Below are 19639 nucleotides of genomic sequence, written 5' to 3' on the forward strand. Positions count from 1 at the left end.
ATTCTGTGACATAATGGCGGCCGCTAACCAACGTTAAAGCTGCATCCCGCCACCTACTGTGCTGGCGTGTGTAGTCAATCACGGTTTACAACATTTCTAAGTCCTCCTACCTAACTCGGTACTATTTAAATTTTAAGGGTGAAATATTTCTATAACGCTTGTTTGGACAACCGGCAGTATTTGCGTTTCCTGGATTGTTAGTGCGCAAGCGCAATCCCGTGAGTCCTTGGATGATCCGCCTGCTGTAGGTTACGCAGCCTGCAAAGGGACACCGACAAAATGCAGAGCTGGAATCAAGTATATCGCACTCTGGCAACGGTAAGGAAAAAATAATGACATGCCAATTAGTAGTTCAAGTTGTCCGAAATAAATATAACTAAAAGCGACAACTTGTAGAGTTACCTTGGTAGTTTTTCAACGTGATTTATGGAGTCCAGGCCTTGCTAGTTGAACCCCTCCATTACTTCATTAGCTAGCTAGCCTATCCTTAGGAGTACTAGAACTCTAAATTGGCTAGCAGTGTTAGCTCTTTCTAGCCGCCCAAGCGAGCCGTGGTGTGTGGAATGTGCTTACATTGCAGCTGGTTAGGTTTAAATTGCTTTCATAAGCTAATGTCATTACGAAATATTACATTTCCAATCAAGCTAACGTTACTGTAACGTTAGCTAGCTACCTAAGCACCATTAGCCAACAAGCATCCCATCGCGAATGTCGAAGGTGACATCATGCCCGACTGGCTGTCAAACTCGCGGGCTTGTTTGTGGGTGTAAAGAACACCATCTGCTTTGACTGCATACAATGGTACATCAGTGACTCAAACTGCGCATTCAACCTGATTTGTAAAGTTATTTGATTAATTATGTAGCTATTCAAATTAGATTTGAGCACTGTTGTTAGCTAACTAACGCAGTACATTTAGCTAGAGTTGAAGTCGGAAGTTTGCACGCACCTTAGTCAATTACATTTAACCTCAGTTTCACAATTCCTGACATTTTAAGCCTGGATAAAATTCCCTGTCTGTCAGTTAGGATCACCACTTTATTTTAAGAATGTGAAATGTCAGAATAATAGTAGAGTGATTTATTTCAGCATGTATTTCTTTCAACACATTCCCAGTGGGTCAGAAGTTTACATACACTCAATTAGTATTTGGTAGCATTGCCTTTCAATTGTTTAACTTGGGTCAAACATTTCGGGTAGCTTTCCACAATAAGTTGGGTGAATTTTGGCCCATTCCTCTTGACAGACCTGGTGTAACTGAGTCAGGTTTGTAGGCCTCCTTGCTCACACACGCTTCTTCAGTTCTGCCCACAAATGTTCTATAGTATTGAGGTCGGGGCTTTGTGATGGCCACTCCAATACCTTGACTTTGTTGTCCTTAAGCCATTTTGCCAGAACTTTGGAAGTATGCTTGGGGTCATTGTCCATTTGGAAGACACATATGTGACCAAGCTTTAACTTCCTGACTGATGTTTGAGATGTTGCTTCAATATATATCCACATCATTTTCCTGCCTCATGATTAGAGGTAGACCGATTATGATTTTTCAACACTGATACCAATTATTGAAGGACCAAAAAAGCCGATGCCGATAAAAGAAAAATATTGAAAAAAATATATATACATGTAATAATGACAATTACAACAATACTGAATTAACACTTATTTTAACTTAATATAATACATCAATAAATTTAGCCTCAAATAAAAAATTAAACATGTTCAATTTGGTTTAAATAATGCAAAAACAAAGTGTTGGAGAAGAAAGTAAAAGTGCAATATGTGCTATGTAAGAAAGCTAACGTTTCAGTTCCTTGCTCAGAACATGAGAACATATGAAAGCTGGTGGTTCCTTTTAACATGAGTCTTCAATATTCCCAGGTAAAAAGTTTTAGGTTGTAGTTATTATAGGAATTATAGGACTATTTCCCTCTACCATTTGTATTTCATTAATCTTTGACTATTGGATGTTCTTATAGGCACTTTAGTATTGCCAGTGTAACAGTATAGCTTCCGTCCCTTTCCTCGCTCCTCCCTGGGTTCGAACCAGCAACACAATGACAACAGCCATCATCGAAGCAGTGTTACCCATGCAGAGCAAGGGGAACAACTACTAGAAGGCTCAGAGCGAGTGATGTTTGAAACGCTATTAGCGCGCGCTAACTAGCTAGCCATTTAACTTCGGTTACACCAGCCTCATCTCGGGAGTTGATAGGCTTGAAGTCATAAACAGCGCAATGTTGACGCACAACGAAGAGCTGCTGGCAAAACGCACGCAATTGCTGTTTGAATGAATGTTTACACGCCTGCTTCTGCCTACCACCGCTCAGTCAGATACTTAGATACTTGTATGCTCAGTCAGATTATATGCAACACAGGACACGCTAGACAATATCTGGTAATATTATCAACCATGTGTAGTTAACTAGTGATTATGATTGATTGTTTTTTTAAGATAAGTTTAATGCTAGCTAGCAACTTACCTTGGCTTACTGCATTTGCGTAACAGGTAGTCTCCTTGTGGAGTGCAACGAGAGAGAGGCAGGTCGTCATTGCGTTGGACTAGTTGCTAGATTGGATCCCCCGAGCTGACAAGGTGAAAAATCTTTCTGCCCCTGAACAAGGCAGTTAACCCACCGTTCCTAGGCCGTCATTGAAAATAAGAATGTGTTCATAACCGACTTGCCTCGTTAAATAAAGGTATATAAAAAATAAATCAATTGGCGCCCAAAAATACCAATTTTCGATTGTTATGAAAACTTGAAATCGGCCCTAATTAATCGGCCATTCCGATTAATTGGTCGACTTCTACTCATGATGCCATCTATTTATGTGAAGTGCACCACTCCCTCCTGCAGCAAAGCACCCCCACAACATGATGCTGCCACCCCCGTGCTTCATGGTTGTTCTTCGACTTGCAAGCCTCCCCCTTTTTCCTACAAACATAATGATGGTCATTATGGCCAAACAGTGATATTTTTGTTTCATCAGACCAGAGGACATTTCTCCAAAAAGTACGATCTTTGTGCAGTTGCAAAAAAAGTCAGACTACTGTTATGGCGGTTTTGGAGCAGTGGCTTCCTCCTTGCTGAGTGGCCTTTCAGGTTATGTCGATATAGGACTCGTTTTACTGTGGATATAGATACTTTTGTACCTGTTTCCTCCAGCATCTTCACAAGGTCCTTTGCTGTTCTGGGATTGATTTGCACTTTTCACACCAAAGTACGTTCATCTCTAGGAGAGAGAACCCGTCTCCTTCCTGAGCGGTATGACGGCTGCATGGTCCCATGGTGTTTATACTTGCGTACTACTGTTTGTACAGATGAACATGGAATTTTCAGACGTTTGGAAATTGCTCACAATGATGGAGCAGACTTGTGGAGGTCTACAATTTTTTTCCTGAGATCTTGGTTGATTTCTTTTGATTTTCCCATGGTGTCAAGCAAATAGGCACGGAGTTTGAAAGTAGGCCTTGAAATACAGGTACACCTCCAATTGACTCAAATGATGTCAATTAGCCTATTAGAAGCTTCTAATGCCATGACATAATTTCTGGAATTTTCCAAGTTGTTTATAGGCACAGTCAACTTAGTGTATGTAAACGTCTGACCCACTGGAATTGTGATACAGTGACATAATCCGTCTGTAAACCATTTGTTTGAAAAATGATTTGTCATGCACAAGGTAGATGTCCTAACCAACTTGCCAAAACTATAGTTTAACAAGAAATTTGTGGAGTGGTTGAAAAGCGAGTTTTAATGACTACAACCTAAGTGTATGTAAACTTCAACTGTATATATTTGAGCTTTTGATCAATACTTGAAAACAAGCTACTGTAGTGAGAATCATCTTTAACACTTGCTATTTGTTGACGTTAAGATTTTATTACCTATTTTCTTTACAGGAATTTGTGTCTCATTCTAGAGCACTGATTTAGAAAAAGATAACCAACATTTTATACTGACTTTCGACATGGATGACAACAGCCGGTCACACAGAAGAGCTACATGCCTACAGCAAATGCTGACATTATGGTAAAATCTTACTGATTGTCCCCATTTATCCTCTCCTATCACATACAGCGTAGCCACCAACTCCCGAATAGGCTCCAGGGTGCAACTGTCTCTGTCAGAACATACTCTGACAAAGCACAAAGTAAGTCAACTTTTATCACTACAATGTCTTGCCTGGAAACCTGATGTTGAATTGCATTGAATTTTACATCTGGCAGAAATGAGCGTTTGAATCAGGAAAGTTTCCGCTCTCGACTTCTACAAGTTAGAATGTTAAATAAAATGATATTTTAACGTACTTCACTGGTTGTCCATGTGGTTAGTCCTTTTGGCGGTAGGAATCTGAGACAATATATCCACAGGAAAGTATAATTACATAAATGTTTGAAAGCGCTGATAGCACTTTCAGATTTCTATCACCTGAAGCACTACCTGCGCTTTCAAACATTGATGTAATTATACTTTCCTGTGGATATATTGTCTCACATTCATACTGCCAAAAGGACTATCCACATAGACAATCGGTAAAGTACGTTAAAATATCATTTTATTCAACATTCAGGCTTGTAGCGGTCGTGAGAGAACTTCACTGACTCAAACGCTAATTTCTTCCTGACGTAATATTTTATACAATTCAATGTCGGGTTTCCAGGAAATCCAATTAGATAATTTGCTGCACTGCACTTATCAAACTGTATGCAAACATATTCACAATGTGAATGCAATACCAGTATGTGCCTCTTTAACTTGTTGCCCCTCTGATAAACATGTTCTTTGCTCTCCTGCAGTTGATGCTGATGTCACAGTGGTGGGCTCTGGTCCTGGTGGATATGTTGCCGCAATCAAAGCAGCCCAGCTTGGTTTCAAGGTAAAGCTAACTCTAAACTATTTCTATCAGCATGTTAAATGTGCAACCAGAGGAAAAATAACTCTGGACCACCTATACTCCAAACATAGAGACGCATACAAAGCTGTCCCTCGTCCTACATTTAGCAAATATGACCATAATTCTATCCTCCTGATTCCTGCGTACAAGCAAAAGTTAAAGCAGGAAGCACCAGTGACGAGATCAATAAAGAAGTGCTAAGATGCTAAGCTACAGGACTGTTTTGCTCACACAGACTGGAATATGTTCCCGCGATTCCTCCGATGGCATTGAGGAAGGAGTACACCACATTAGTCATTGGATTCATCAATAAGTGCATTGACGATGTCGTCCCCACAGTGACCGTACGTACATACCCCAACCAGAAGCCATGGATTACAGGCAGCATCCGCACTGAGCTAAAGGCTAGAGCTGCCGCTTTCAAGGAGCGGGACTCTAACCCAGAAGCTTATAAGAAATCCCGCTATTCCCTCTAACGAACCGTCAAACAGGCAAAGCGTCAATACAGGACTAAGATCGTATCATACTACACCAGCTCTGACTCTCGTCGGCTGTGGCAGGGCTTGCAAACCATCAGACTAGAAAGGGAAGCACAGCCGAAAGATGCCCAGTAGTACGAACATACCAGACGAGCTAAACTACTTGTGTGCTCGCTTCGAGGCAAATAACACTGAAACATGCATGAGAACACCAGCTGTTCCGGAAGACCGTGATCACGCTCTCCGCAGCCGATGTCCACCATAGTGCCTGTGCACATGAACACTAAGGTAATCTGCCTAAATGACTAGCGACCCGTAGCACTCACATCTGTAGCCATGAAGTGCTTTGAAAGGCCAGTCATGGCTCACATCAACACCATCATCCCAGAAACCCTAGACACACTCCAATTTGCATACCGCCCCAACAGATCCACAGATGATGCAATCTATATTGCTCTCCACACTGCCCTTTCCCACCTGGACAAAAGGAACACCTATGTGAGAATGCTGTTCATTGACTACAGTTCAGCGTTCAACACCATAGTGCCTTCAAAGCTCATCACTAAGCTAAGGACCTTGGGACTAAACACCTCCCTCTGCAACTGGATCCTGGACTTCCTGGCGGGCCGCTCCCCCAGGTGGTAAGGGTAGGTAACAACACATCCGCCATACTGATCCTCAACACAGGGGCTCCTCGGGGGTGCGTGCTCAGTCCCCTCCTGTACTCCCTGTTCACTCATGACTGTACGGCCAGGAACGACTCCAACACCATCATTAAGTTTGCCAATGACACAACAGTGGTAGGCCTGATCAACAACGAGACCACCTATAGGGAGAACGTCAGACCTGGCCGTGTGGTGCCACAACCTCTCCCTAAACATGATCAAGCACACCAAGACAGTCGTGAAGAGGGCACCACAAAGCCTATTCCCCTTCAGGAGACTGAAAAGATTTGGCACGGGTCCTCAGATCCTCAAAAGGTTCTGCAGTTACACCATCGAGAGCATTCTGGTTGCATCACTGCCTGGTATGGCAACTGCTCAGCTTCCGACCGCAAGGCACTACAGAGGGTAGTGCGAAGGGCCCAGTACATCACTGGGGCCAAGCTTTCTGCCATCTAGGACCTCTATACCAGGCGGTGTCAGAGGAAGGCCTTAAAAATTGTCAAAGACTCCATCCTCCCTAGTCATAGACTGTTCTCTCTGCTACCGCACGGCAAGTGGTACCGGAGCACCAAGTCTAGTTCCAATAGGCTTCTAAACAGCTTCTACCCCCAAGCATAAGACTCCTGAACATCTAGTCAAATAGCTACCCAGACTATTTGCATTGCCCCCCCCCCCCCCCCCCCTTTACACCACTGCTACTCTCTGTTGTCATCTATGCATAGTCACTTTAATAATTCTACTTACATGTACATACTACCTCAAATTACCGGTGCCCCTGTACATTGATTCTGTATTGGCTACCCCCCTATGTATAGTCTTACTATTATTATTTTACTGCTGCTCTTTAATTACGTGTTACTTTTATCTCTTATTCATATCCATATTTTTTTAGAAACTGCGTTGTTGGCTAGGGGCTCGTTAGTAAGCATTACTAAGCATTTCACTGTAAGTATCCTGTTGTATTCGGCACATGTGACTAATACAATTTGGTTTTAACTAGGCTAACCATTCATTCTGATCTCTATCGAGTGAACGAAGCGCAAGGAGTAAATGTAGGTTTATGCCTATTTAATAGTGATGCCAATCTTGTGAGAATTGTTTAACAACTACGTTTTCTACTTTACAGACGGTGTGTGTGGAAAAGAATCCCACCCTAGGCGGGACCTGTTTGAATGTCGGCTGTATCCCTTCAAAGGTAAACGTTGTCAATCAGGAATTTATATAGCTTTTACTGGGTGTTAATGTGCAACACTGCACAACTTCGTCTGTGAGTTGAGGATGAATGTAGAACGTCTGTTTTCTCCTGTCACGTTCTAGGCCCTGCTGAACAACTCCTACCTGTACCACCAGGCCAATGGCAAGGACTTTGAAAGCAGAGGCATTGAAAGTAAGAGCTAACTAACATTGGCTAAACCCAAGCAGTGGTCACCACTGCCTAGAGAACTGAAGGGTGTGCAGGCTTTTGAGTTTTTAGGGATGCCAGTTATGAACTTCACTTGTCTCTCTGTCTGTGCCAGTCTCTGGGATCACATTGAACCTGGAGAAGATGATGTCACAGAAGAGCGGGGCAGTCAAAGCACTGACTGGAGGCATTGCACATTTATTCAAACAGAACAAGGTGAGGCCTTACCTACAGTCAGTCCCTCCCTACTTACATTGTTAATGACAGACCTAGTTCACAAATTATACAAATGTAGCTCACTTTTTGGATAAATGGCAACTAATATAGGGATCCTGCCAGTCAGCATCAGATTAGTTAGTCAGTATGGTATTAGTATGGGTCCTGCGTTGTTAGCTCATGCAAAACAATGGGAGTGGTAGAACCTGTCAGCGGGCTCCAAATAGCATTCTGAAATCAACTCCAACCCATGTTCTATCCTTTTATAACCACCAAAAGCCCTGACAGCAAGAGTATGACTAAGCTCCTTCAGCTTTGAGCCAAGAGATTTCGCCTCGGCAGGATAAGCTTGAAACAGCAGTTTTGACTATAATCTATCTTCTTTGAATGGACGCTACCTTCTATGGGTATTACATTGTCAATGGACTTGTCCTTTGTCTTAAACCCACTTGTAATTTGAATCCATAAATTTGATACCAAAGCAGGCTGTTTTGATGCTTCCCGCTGTATTTGTTTGTGTTACTACAGGGTCAGTAGTGATCTTGACCACGTCTTTAATTGATGTAACTGATGATGTAATGTGGCGGTTTCTCCTCAGGTGACGCACGTGAACGGCTATGGGAAGATCACAGGCAAGAACCAGGTGACGGCCATGGCTGAGGACGGCAGCATGCAGGTCATCAACAGCAAGAACATCCTCATTGCCACTGGCTCCGAGGTCACGCCCTTTCCGGGGATCGAGGTATGTTACTGTACTCTTAAGTAGCAGTTTTTAGCAGGCGACCAGATGTTAGTAGTCCTTGGCAAAGCCGTGTCCTAACTCTCCTAACCTCCTGTGCTGTCAGGTTGATGAGGACACGGTGGTGTCCTCCACGGGAGCCCTGGACCTGAAGAAGGTGCCTGAGCATCTCATCGTCATCGGAGCCGGAGTCATCGGGGTGGAGCTGGTGAGGGACCACACACACACACACACACACACACACACAGGATTACAGCAAGGGTCCATACAATAATTGCTTTATTTGTCCATTTGCACTGGTGTTTTGCTGTCTCAGTACCCAACCTGACACACATCACAGGCTGCGGCAGAGCAACGCCCCTGGAGCACTTAGAGGTAGTGTCTTACTCAAGGGCACAATGGTGGTAGGTAGTATACAGGGATGTTGAAGCCAGTAACCCTCCAGCTGCCAGATCACTCCGTGCAGATTTCCCCACAGGCATCTCTTAGGGAATATCCAGGGTCCAGTCTAACATCCTGTTTGGCCTCCTGTTCACCAGGGGTCAGTGTGGCAGCGTCTGGGCTCCAAGGTGACAGCGGTGGAGTTCCTGGGCCACGTGGGCGGCTTGGGCATCGACATGGAGATCTCCAAGAACTTCCAACGCATCCTTCAGAAGCAAGGCATAAAGTTCAAGCTGGGCACCAAGGTCATGGGCGCCACCAAGAGGCCCGACGGCCAGATTGACGTGGCGTGAGTTCCATCCCCCAGTGGAGTGTGTGTGTGGATCTGAATGAACTAAGTCACAAATGAATGTGCTTGCAAGTTTCTGGTTAAACATTAGGTCATACTAAACGGCTGACCCCATTTAGTCGACTGTTCCATTGTTTGGTCGATAGGCTGTTTGTCGACCAAGATTATTTTTGTGGCAAATATATTATATACAATTATGGCACACGAGACACCTGTCTGAGTGGACTAATCCATTATGGAGGCCGCAGGGACAACAGCACAACAGTATCACCAGTAGTAGATTTATCATAATTTCTAATCTACAATGCTTGTTTGGTTACAGTAAATTTTATTAATGCAGTCAATATATTATTAACAAAGCCTTACCATTGTCATTGTAGGAGTGAATATGTTGTTTGCAGATCTCAACCTAGGCTAAAAGTTTGTTTATTTAATTCCATTTACAAGTTGTCAATTTATTCATTTTCTTTTGTTTGGCGCGGTCCTGTCAATCTAGAGTAAGGACTCACAGTGATTACGAATAGTGTACCTAGCCTGCGCACAAATGTAGTCTTATAAATGTGCCCATTTGGGGATCTGATACTATTTCTGACTGTCGACTCAACAGCTTCTCAAAGAAAGTTTTTCTTTGCCTCAAACAGCAAGTGAACAGTCTGTTTTTACATCCATTGAGTATGACAATAGTTCCTCAACAAATCCTATTTGAAAAATCTTTCTAGCTCGCTCTCCCTTTTCGATTACCACTCAGCCTGAAGAGGGGAAAAATGACATGTTGTGCTCTGATCCGTTGGAAACGTCATAAAATAGGCCTATCTGATTAGTTCTTATCCCTTGCACAAAATAGCCTACAGCTGTGTCTGTCAATGTGATTTGTAGGAAATGTTTATCCGAATATTTTCTGACTGCAATGTTTTTATTTGGCTATTTTTACATATTGGCAATAGAAGCTACTTATACATTTGTTTCATGTAGAATTTTGATTAACCACATGACATTGATTTTGAGATATGAAGACTTTATTATAAATTAAATTGTTCCACAAAAACGTGCATATAAATATCATAACTGGCACGCAGATCATTAGAAATGGTAGGATAAATTTGCGCTCCAAATGGAAAAGGTTGCCGACCACTGGTGTAGCCTATTACTGGCAACTTCAGGCTCTTCTAACAGCAAGAATCTGCAAAGGCAGGCAGGTCCAGAGCAGGGTTTTTCTTCTGGTTAGGTTGTTGATCTCTGGCTTTAGTCATTTGTGTCTTCATTTTTAATCACAGTGCTTAAAGCATCAGACAAGCTCAGTAGCCTACATATAGTTGATTGTATTCAAACATATACATACATACATACATACATACACACAGTTGAAGTCGGAAGTTTACATACACCTTAGCCAAATACATTTAAACTCAGTTTTTCACAATTCCTGACATTTAATCCTAGTAAAAAATTGTTTTAGGTCAGTTAGGATCACTACTTTATTTTAAGAATGTAAAATGTCAATGGTAGAGAATTATTTATTTCAGCTTTTATTTCTTTCATCACATTCCCAGTGGGTCAGAAGTTTACATACTCAATTAGGATTTGGTAGCATTGCCTTTAAATTGTTTTAACTTTGGTCAAATGTTTCGGGGTAGCCTTCCACAAGCTTCCCACAATAAGTTGGGCAAATTTCTCCTGACAGTGCTGGTGTAACTGAGTCAGGTTTGTAGGTCAGGGCTTTGTGATGGCCGCTTCAATACCTTGACTTTGTTGCCCGTAAGCCATTTTGCCAGAACTTTGGAAGTATGCTTGGGGTCAAAAAGTACGATCTTTGTGCAGTTGCAAAAAAAGTCAGACTACTGTTATGGCTGTTTTGGAGCAGTGGCTTCTTCCTTGCTGAGTGGCCTTTCAGGTTATGTCGATATATGACTTGTTTTACTGTGGATATAGATACTTTTGTACCCGTTTCCTCCAGCATCTTCACAAGGTCCTTTGCTGCTGTTCTGGGATTGATTTGCACTTTTCACACCAAAGTACGTTCATCTCTAGGAGACAGAACGCGTCTCCTTCCTGAGCGGTATGACGGCTGCGTGGTCCCATGGTGTTTATACTTGCGTACTATTGTTTGTACAGATGAATGTGGTACCTTCAGGCATTTGAAAATTGCTCCCAAGGATGAACCAGACTTGTGGAGGTCTAAAAAAAAAATATAAAAAAATTATGCGGTCTTGTTTGATCTCTTTTGATTTTCCTAATGAAGGTAGGCCTTGAAATACATCCACAGGTACACCTCCAATTGACTCAAATGATATCAATTAGCCTATCAGAAGCTTGTAAAGCAATGACATAATTTTCCAAGCTGTTTAAAGGCACAGTCAACTTAGTATATGTGACCTTCTGACCCACTGGAATTGTGATACAGTGAATTAAGTGAAATAATCTCTGTAAACAATTGTTGGAAAAATTACTTTGGTCATGCACGAAGTAGATGTCTTAACCGACTTGCCAAAACTATAGTTTTGAAAGTTAAACTATTAGTTTAACTTTGTAGAGTGGTTGAAATACAATTTTTAATGACTCCAACCTAAGTGCATGTAAACTTCTGACTTCGGCTAATATATACACTGCTAAAAAAAGATAAAGGGAACACTAAAATAACACATCCTAGATCTGAATGAATGAAATATTCTTATAAATACTTTTTTCTTTACATAGTTGAATGTGCTGACAAGAAAATCATACATTATCAATGGAAATCAAATTTATCAACCCATGGAGGTCTGGATTTGGAGTCGCACTCAAAATTAAAGTGGAAAACCACACTACAGGCTGATCCAACTTTGATGTAATGTCCTTAAAACAAGTCAAAATGAGGCTCAGTAGTGTGTGTGGCCTCCACGTGCCTGTATGACCTCCCTACAACGCCTGGGCATGCTCCTGATGAGGTGGCGGATGGTCTCATGAGGAATCTCCTCCCAGACCTGGACTAAAGCATCCACCAACTCCTGGACAGTCTGTGGTGCAACGTGGCGTTGGTGGATGGAGCGAGACATGATGTCCCAGATGTTGCAGGCAGCAGAACGTTCTCCACGGCGTCTCCAGACTCTGTCACGTGCTCAGTGTGAACCTGCTTTCATCACAGGGCGCCAGTGGCGAATTTGCCAATCTTGGTGTTCTCTGGCAAATGCCAAACGTCCTGCACAGTGTTGGGCTGTAAGCACAACCCCCACCTGTGGACGTCGGGCCCTCATACCACCCTCATGGAGTCTGTTTCTGACCATTTGAGCAGACACATGCACATTTGTGGCCTGCTGGAGGTCATTTTGCAGGTCTCTGGCAGTGCTCCTCCTTGCACAAAGGCGGAGGTAGCGGTCCTGCTGCTGGGTTGTTGCCCTCCTACGGCCTCCTCCACGTCTCCTGATGTACTGGCCTGTCTCCTGGTAGCGCCTCCATGCTCTGGACACTACGATGACAGACACAGCAAACCTTCTTGCCACAGCTCGCATTGATGTGCCATCCTGGATGAGCTGCACTACCTGAGCCACTTGTGTGGGTTGTAGACTCCGTGAAAGCACCGCCAGCATTCAAAAGTGACCAAAACATCAGCCATGAAGCATAGGAACTGAGAAGTGGTCTGTGGTCCCCACCTGCAGAACCACTCCTTTAATGTGGGTGTCTTGCTATTTGCCTATAATTTCCACCTGTTGTCTATTCCATTTGCACAACAGCATGTGAAATGTATTGTCAGTGTTGCGTCCTAAGTGGACAGTTTGATTTCACAGAAGTGTGATTGACTTGGAATTACATTGTGTTGTTTAAGTGTTCCCTTTATTTTTTTGAGCATTGTATCGATCGATTGAAAGAACAAATGACTCCTGTCGACCCAAGATGTATTTTGTTCGGGGACAGCCCTAATGATCAAGACCTAACCAAACCTAACCGTGTGTGTTGTCTCTAGTGTGGAGGCGGCAGCCGGAGGGAAGAACGAGACTCTGACGTGTGACGTGCTGCTGGTGTGTATCGGCAGACGGCCCTTCACCAGGAACCTGGGCCTGGATACCGTGGGCCTGGAGCTGGATAACAGGGGACGCATACCAGTCAACAACCGCTTCCAGACCAAAGTACCCAGGTAGACCTAAATTAGCGCACCACACGTCTGTAATATACAACATCCCCAATGTGGAGGGGTGTAGACCTATGTAATATACAACATCCCCAATGTGGAGGGGTGTAGACCTATGTAATATACAACATCCCCAAGGTGGAGGGGTGTAGACCTATGTAATATACAACATCCCCAAGGTGGAGGGGTGACCTATAGACCTAGGTGTAACCTATACAACATCCCCAAGGTGGAGGGGTGTAGACCTATGTAATATACAACATCCCCAAGGTGGAGGGGTGTAGACCTATGTAATATACAACATCCCCAAGGTGGAGGGGTGTAGACCTATGTAATATACAACATCCCCAAGGTGGAGGGGTGTAGACCTATGTAATATACAACATCCCCAAGGTGGAGGGGTGTAGACCTATGTAATATACAACATCCCCAAGGTGGAGGGTGTAGACCTATGTAATATACAACATCCCCAAGGTGGAGGGGTGTAGACCTATGTAATATACAACATCCCCAAGGTGGAGGGGTGTAGACCTATGTAATATACAACATCCCCAAGGTGGAGGGGTGTAGACCTATGTAATATACAACATCCCCAAGGTGGAGGGGTGTAGACCTATGTAATATACAACATCCCCAAGGTGGAGGGGTGTAGACCTATGTAATATACAACATCCCCAAGGTGGAGGGGTGTAGACCTATGTAATATACAACATCCCCAAGGTGGAGGGGTGTAGACCTATGTAATATACAACATCCCCAAGGTGGAGGGGTAATATACAGCATCCCCAGACCTATGTAATATACAACATCCCCAAGGTGGAGGGGTGTAGACCTATGTAATATACAACATCCCCAAGGTGGAGGGGTGTAGACCTATGTAATATACAACATCCCCAAGGTGGAGGGGTGTAGACCTATGTAATATACAGCATCCCCAAGGTGGAGGGGTGTAGACCTATGTAATATACAACATCCCCAAGGTGGAGGGGTGTAGACCTATGTAATATACAACATCCCCAAGGTGGAGGGGTGTAGACCTATGTAATATACAACGAGTGTATAAAACATTAGGAACACTTTCCTAATATTGAGTTGCATCCCCTTTTGCCCTCAGAACAGCCTCAATTAGTTGGGGCATAGGCTCTACGAGGTGTCAACTGTTCCACACGGATGCTGCCCCATGTTGACTCCAATACTTCCCACAGTTGTGTCAAGTTAGGGCTCCCGAGTGGCGCAGCGTTCTAAAGCACTGCATCTCAGTGCAGTCCCTGGTTAGAATCCAGGCTGCATCACATCTGGCTGTGATTGGGAGTCCTATAGGGCGGCGCACAATTGGCCCCGCGTCATCCGGGGTAGGCTGTCATTGTAAATAAGAACTGGTTCTTAACTGACTTGCCTAGTTTAAAGTTGTAAAGAAAGTTGTCTGGAAACTGTTGCGTGTGAAAAACCCAGCAGCGTTGCAGTTCTTGACAAACCGGTGTGCCTGGCACCTACTACCATACCCTGTTCAAAGGCACTTAAATATTTTGGCTTGCCCATTCACCCTCTAAATGGCACACAATCCATTTCTCAAGGCTTAAAAATCCTTCTTTAACTTGTCTCCTCTTCATCTACACTGATGTGAAGTGGATTTAACAAGTGACATCAATAAGGGATCATAGCTTTCACCTGGTCAGTCTGTCATGGAAAGAGACATTCCTAATGTTTTGTACACTGTTCAATGACTGCTTTTTCAATATACACCTACTACTCCAACCGCCTCTCACCAAGATCTTTCAAAAAGGACTAAATGTAATCTCTTTCCTTTCTAAGTATCTATGCCATTGGTGACGTGATCGCCGGGCCCATGCTGGCACACAAGGCGGAGGACGAGGGCATCATCTGCGTGGAAGGCATGGCCGGGGGCGCCGTGCACATCGACTACAACTGTGTCCCCTCTGTAGTCTACACACACCCCGAGGTGGCATGGGTGGGGAAGACAGAGGAGCAGCTCAAAGAGGAGGTGGACACCAACCCCACCACATAAACACTAATAATTTTGACCAAATTAAGTAGTGGACATGGCTTTTTATATATAATGATAAATGACTTGTTTGGATTTCAGTTGCTACATTGAAATCCCTTCAGGTGTAAGAGTTAGCTACAGGGTGGCGAGATACCTTCCCCAAAATGGTTGACCTCCTAAAGGAGACAAAGTATTGCACATGTCGTATCAACACTGAAACGTGACAGTAAAACAGAACTTTAACCTCCAACTCTATTACCCAGGGCATCCCATACAAGGTGGGAAAGTTCCCGTTTGCCGCCAACAGCCGAGCCAAAACCAACGCAGACACCGATGGCCTGGTGAAGATCCTCGGCCACAAGGAGACTGACAGGATATTGGGCGCTCACATCCTGGGCTCTGTGAGTCATGCCACCTCGGGCTCCTTAGCAGAGAGAATTTGGGTTATAACGTATGGAGTTGTATGCTAACCATGGTGACCCTTGTGTTTAGGGGGCAGGAGAGATAATCAACGAGGCGGCGCTCGCCATGGAGTATGGCGCGTCCTGCGAGGACGTTGCCAGAGTTTGCCACGCCCATCCTGTGAGTTACACACTGTCATATCGTAGAAGTTCAACCACACCACCCAACTGTCAGAAAATGCGAGTCAATCTAACCTCTTCTCCCATCTACCTCTCTCTTCCAGACTGTGTCCGAGGCCTTCAGAGAAGCTAACCTTGCAGCCTCCTTCGGGAAAGCTATCAACTTTTAACAACTGTCTTTGCCCGCACAGCTATGTACATAACATAACCGTTTTGTCTCCAACAATCAACGCACACATAATGTACCGTGACACCCTCAAGGGGATACTCTAGATACATAAAGACAAACCGTGTACTACATTTAAATATGGTATGTAAATGTTCTCAATAAAGGGGGTTTGGGTGGTAAAAACAGACGGGAGATTAGTCTTGACTTTCTACTTGGAATGGTTCGCTGCTATATAAATTAGTCGCAGGATATCTAGCATTTTCCCAACACCACTTTCTTAGTGCAGTGCTCAATGTATATTATTCATAGTTTCAGAGAATGACTGTGGGTTGGCTGGACTACTGCTGTATTTACCAATAAGAGATAAGCCATGACTCAAGTTTTATTTTATTTTTAAGACTGAAGCATAACGAAACACCTTTTCAAAAGGTAGTTGTAAAGGCCCAAGCAGCAACTGGCTTGTATGAATTGCAATATGGCTGTGCACTGTCTGTGTGTGTGTACAATTTTGCTTAATTCTGATCTCTGCAAATAAAATAAATGCAGTAATGATTCAGAACTCTAGAGATGTGTGACGCATTGGCTTCCTGTGTTCAGTGCAACAAAAGAGGGAGCTTAAAGGGTTTAATCAGTCATGTGAGGATTTTTTTGCATGGAGGTCAATGAGTGTCGAATTTGGTCGCTACGTGAGGCTTATTAGATTGAATATAAGTTTCAGGTTGTTATGAATGCATTGGAATAAGTGGAATTTCTGAGTTTTACCTGTTCACACGTATCTGCCCTGTCATTGGCTAGAATGGTCCAACCTGAGGGGTATCCTAAAAAGCAAGCTACATTGAACAAAAATATAAATGCAGCAATTTACAGTTACCCAGGAAATGAGAAAAACCAGTCCGTATCTGGTGTGACCACCATTTGCAATATGCAGCACAATCATCTCCTTTGCATAGAGTTGATCAGGCTGTTGATTGTAGAATGAATCCCATGCCTCTTCAATGGCTGTGCGAAGTTGGTTGATATAGGCGGGAACTGGAACACGCCCGTCGATCCAGAGTATCCCAAACATGCTCAATGGGTGACACGTCTGTGTATGCAGGCCATGGAAGAACTGGAACATTTTCAGCTTCCAGGAATCGTGTACAGATCCTTGCGATTATGGGGCTGTGCATTATCATGCTGAAACATGATGGTGGCGGATGAATGGCACAACAATAGGCCTCTGGATCTCGACACGGTATCTCTGTGCACTCAAATTGCCATCAATAAAGTGTAATTGTGTCCGTAGCTTATGCCTGCCCATACCATAACCCCGCCACAGGGCACTCTTGACATCAGCAAACCGAGATTCATCTGTGAAGAGCACACTTTTCCAGTGGCTATCAAAGGTGAGCATTTGCCCACTGCAGACAGGACGACCAACTTCCCTGGGACAGTTTCTGATAAGTTTGTGCAAACCCAGTTTCCTCGGCTTGTCCGGGTGGCTGGTCTCAAATGATCCCACAGGTAAAGAAGCTGGATGTGGAGGTCCTAGGCTGGCTCGGTCTGCAGTTGAGGCCGGTTGGACGCACTGGCAAATTCTCTAAAAGGACGGTTGTGGCTTATGGTAGAGAAAATAACATTAAATTCTCTAGCAATAGCTCTGGTGGACATTCTGGCATTCAGCATGCCAATTGCATGCTCCTTCAAAACTTGTAGTGTGAGAACTGCACATTTTAGTGGCCCTTTATTGTCCCCAGTGTAATAATCAGCTTCTTGATATACCACACCTGTCAGGTGGATGGATTATCTTGGCAAAGGAGAAATGCTCTCAAACAGAAATAAGCTTTTTGTGCACATGGAACCAACACATTACAAGTATTTTGCTACATCTGCGACCAATATAACTAGATTTTACATTTTTTGTTCAGTATAGATCTACTCAGGGTTTCTAAAGCGAACCAGCTTCAGTTAGCTTCACATTCCAGCTCATCTGTCTGCTTTTAACTGTGCGTGCGTGTTGCACATGGTTAGTCGAAAGTAGGTCAGCCTGTTCAACCTCTCTTTCGTATCGTCTGAGATCCCCAAAGATTGGAAAGCTGCCGCAGTCATTTCCCTCTTCAAAGGGGGAGACACTCTAGACCCAAACTGCTACAGACCTATATCTATTCTACCCTGCCTTTAAGGTCTTTGATAGCCAAGTTAACAAACAGATCACCGACCAATTTGAATCCCACTGTACCTTCTCCGCTATGCAAGCTGGTTTCCGAGCTAGTCATGGGTGCACTTCAGCCATGCACAAGGTCCTAAACGATATCGTAACTGCCATTGATAAGAGACCATACTGTGCAGCTTTATTCATTGACCTGGCCAAGGCTTTCGACTGTCAATCATCACATTCTTATTGGCAGACTCTACAGCCTTGGTTTCTCAAATGATTGCCTCGCCTGGTTCACCAACTACTTCTCTGACAGAGTTCAGTGTGTCAATTCGGAGGGCCTGTTGTCCGGACCTCTTGCAGTCTATGGGGCTGCCACGGTTCAATTCTCGGGCCGACTCTCTTCTCTGTATACATCAACGATGTCGCTCTTGCTGCTGGTGATTCTCTGATCCACCTCTACGCAGACGACACGATTCTGTACACTTCTGGCCCTTTTTTGGACACTGTTTTACTAACCTCCAGAGGAGCTTCAATGCCTTTACAACTCTCCTTCCACGACCTCCTACTGCTCTTCAACCGATCGCTGCCCACACCTGCCCGCCCATCCAGCATCACTACTCTGGACGGTTCTGACTTAGAATATGTGGACATCTACAAATACCTAGGTGTCTGGTTGGACTGTAAACCCTCCCTCCAGACTCACATTAAGCATCTAGAATCGGCTTCCTATTTCTCGCAAACAAAGCATCCTTCACTCGTGCTGCCAAACACCCTCGTAAAAACTGACTATCCTCGACTTCGGCGATGTCCTTAACAAAATAGCCTCCAACACTCTACTCAACAAATTGGATGCAGTCTATCACAGTGCCATCTGTTTTGTCACCAATATACTACCCACCACTGCGACTTGTATGCTCTCGTTGGCTGGTCCTCGCTTCCTACTCGTTGCCAAACCCACTGGCTCCAGGTCATCTACGAGTCATTGCTAGGTATAGCCCCACCTTATCTCAGTTCACTGGTCACCCCAAAAGCCAATTCCTCCTTTGCCCGCCTTTCCTTCCAGTTCTCTGCTGCCAATGACTGGAACAATCACTGAAGCCTCACTAACTTCACACACATCTACCACTATGGCCTATTTATTGCGGTACCTCCCTTACCTCATTTGCACACACAATACTTTTTTCTACTGTGTTTGTTTATTCCATGTCGAACTGCAATGCTTTATCTTGGCCAGGTCGCAGTTGTAATTGAGAACTTGTTCTCAACTAGCCTACCTGGTGAAATAAAGACACTTTAGTATTGCCATCCTAATCTTGGAAGTTCATAGGATTCAAGCATTGCTAAGAGCTGCTCGTAAATGCAGTGAAGTGCTGTTTGAATGAATGCTTATGAGCCTGCTGCTGCCTACCACTGCTCAGTTAGACTTAATGATAAACACACAGAAATACGAGCCTTTGCTCATTTAATATGGTCAAATCCGGAAACTATCATTTAGAAAACAAAACGTTTATTCTT

General features: G+C 43.9%; 1 protein-coding gene across 1 annotated transcript; it reads left to right on the forward strand.

Moving 5' to 3' along the window:
• Positions 1-208: 208 nt before the first annotated feature.
• Positions 209-16172, forward strand: LOC115144793 (dihydrolipoyl dehydrogenase, mitochondrial-like). The gene is made up of 14 exons (XM_029685861.2): positions 209-318; positions 4083-4155; positions 4802-4881; positions 7170-7238; positions 7361-7430; positions 7561-7661; positions 8260-8403; positions 8507-8608; positions 8940-9130; positions 13068-13238; positions 15045-15234; positions 15501-15638; positions 15730-15819; positions 15923-16172. The coding sequence occupies exons 1-14, from the start codon at positions 280-282 to the stop codon at positions 15986-15988; spliced, it is 1524 nt and encodes a 507-aa protein (XP_029541721.1). The 5' UTR covers positions 209-279; the 3' UTR covers positions 15989-16172.
• The last annotated feature ends 3467 nt before the right edge of the window (positions 16173-19639 follow it).

The sequence above is a fragment of the Oncorhynchus nerka genome, linkage group LG17 (genome assembly GCF_034236695.1).
Source record: "Oncorhynchus nerka isolate Pitt River linkage group LG17, Oner_Uvic_2.0, whole genome shotgun sequence".
NCBI classification, from domain to species: Eukaryota; Metazoa; Chordata; class Actinopteri; order Salmoniformes; family Salmonidae; genus Oncorhynchus; species Oncorhynchus nerka.

What these genes read in the sequence shown, in the direction of transcription:
- LOC115144793 (XM_029685861.2), top strand. Translation starts at nt 280, where the DNA reads ATGCAGAGCTGGAATCAAGTATATCGCACTCTGGCAACG. An exon ending in ATTTATTCAAACAGAACAAG is followed by an intron (nt 7,662 to 8,259) that starts GTGAGGCCTTAC and finishes GTTTCTCCTCAG; the next exon opens with GTGACGCACGTGAACGGCTA. An exon ending in GAGTCATCGGGGTGGAGCTG is followed by an intron (nt 8,609 to 8,939) that starts GTGAGGGACCAC and finishes CCTGTTCACCAG; the next exon opens with GGGTCAGTGTGGCAGCGTCT.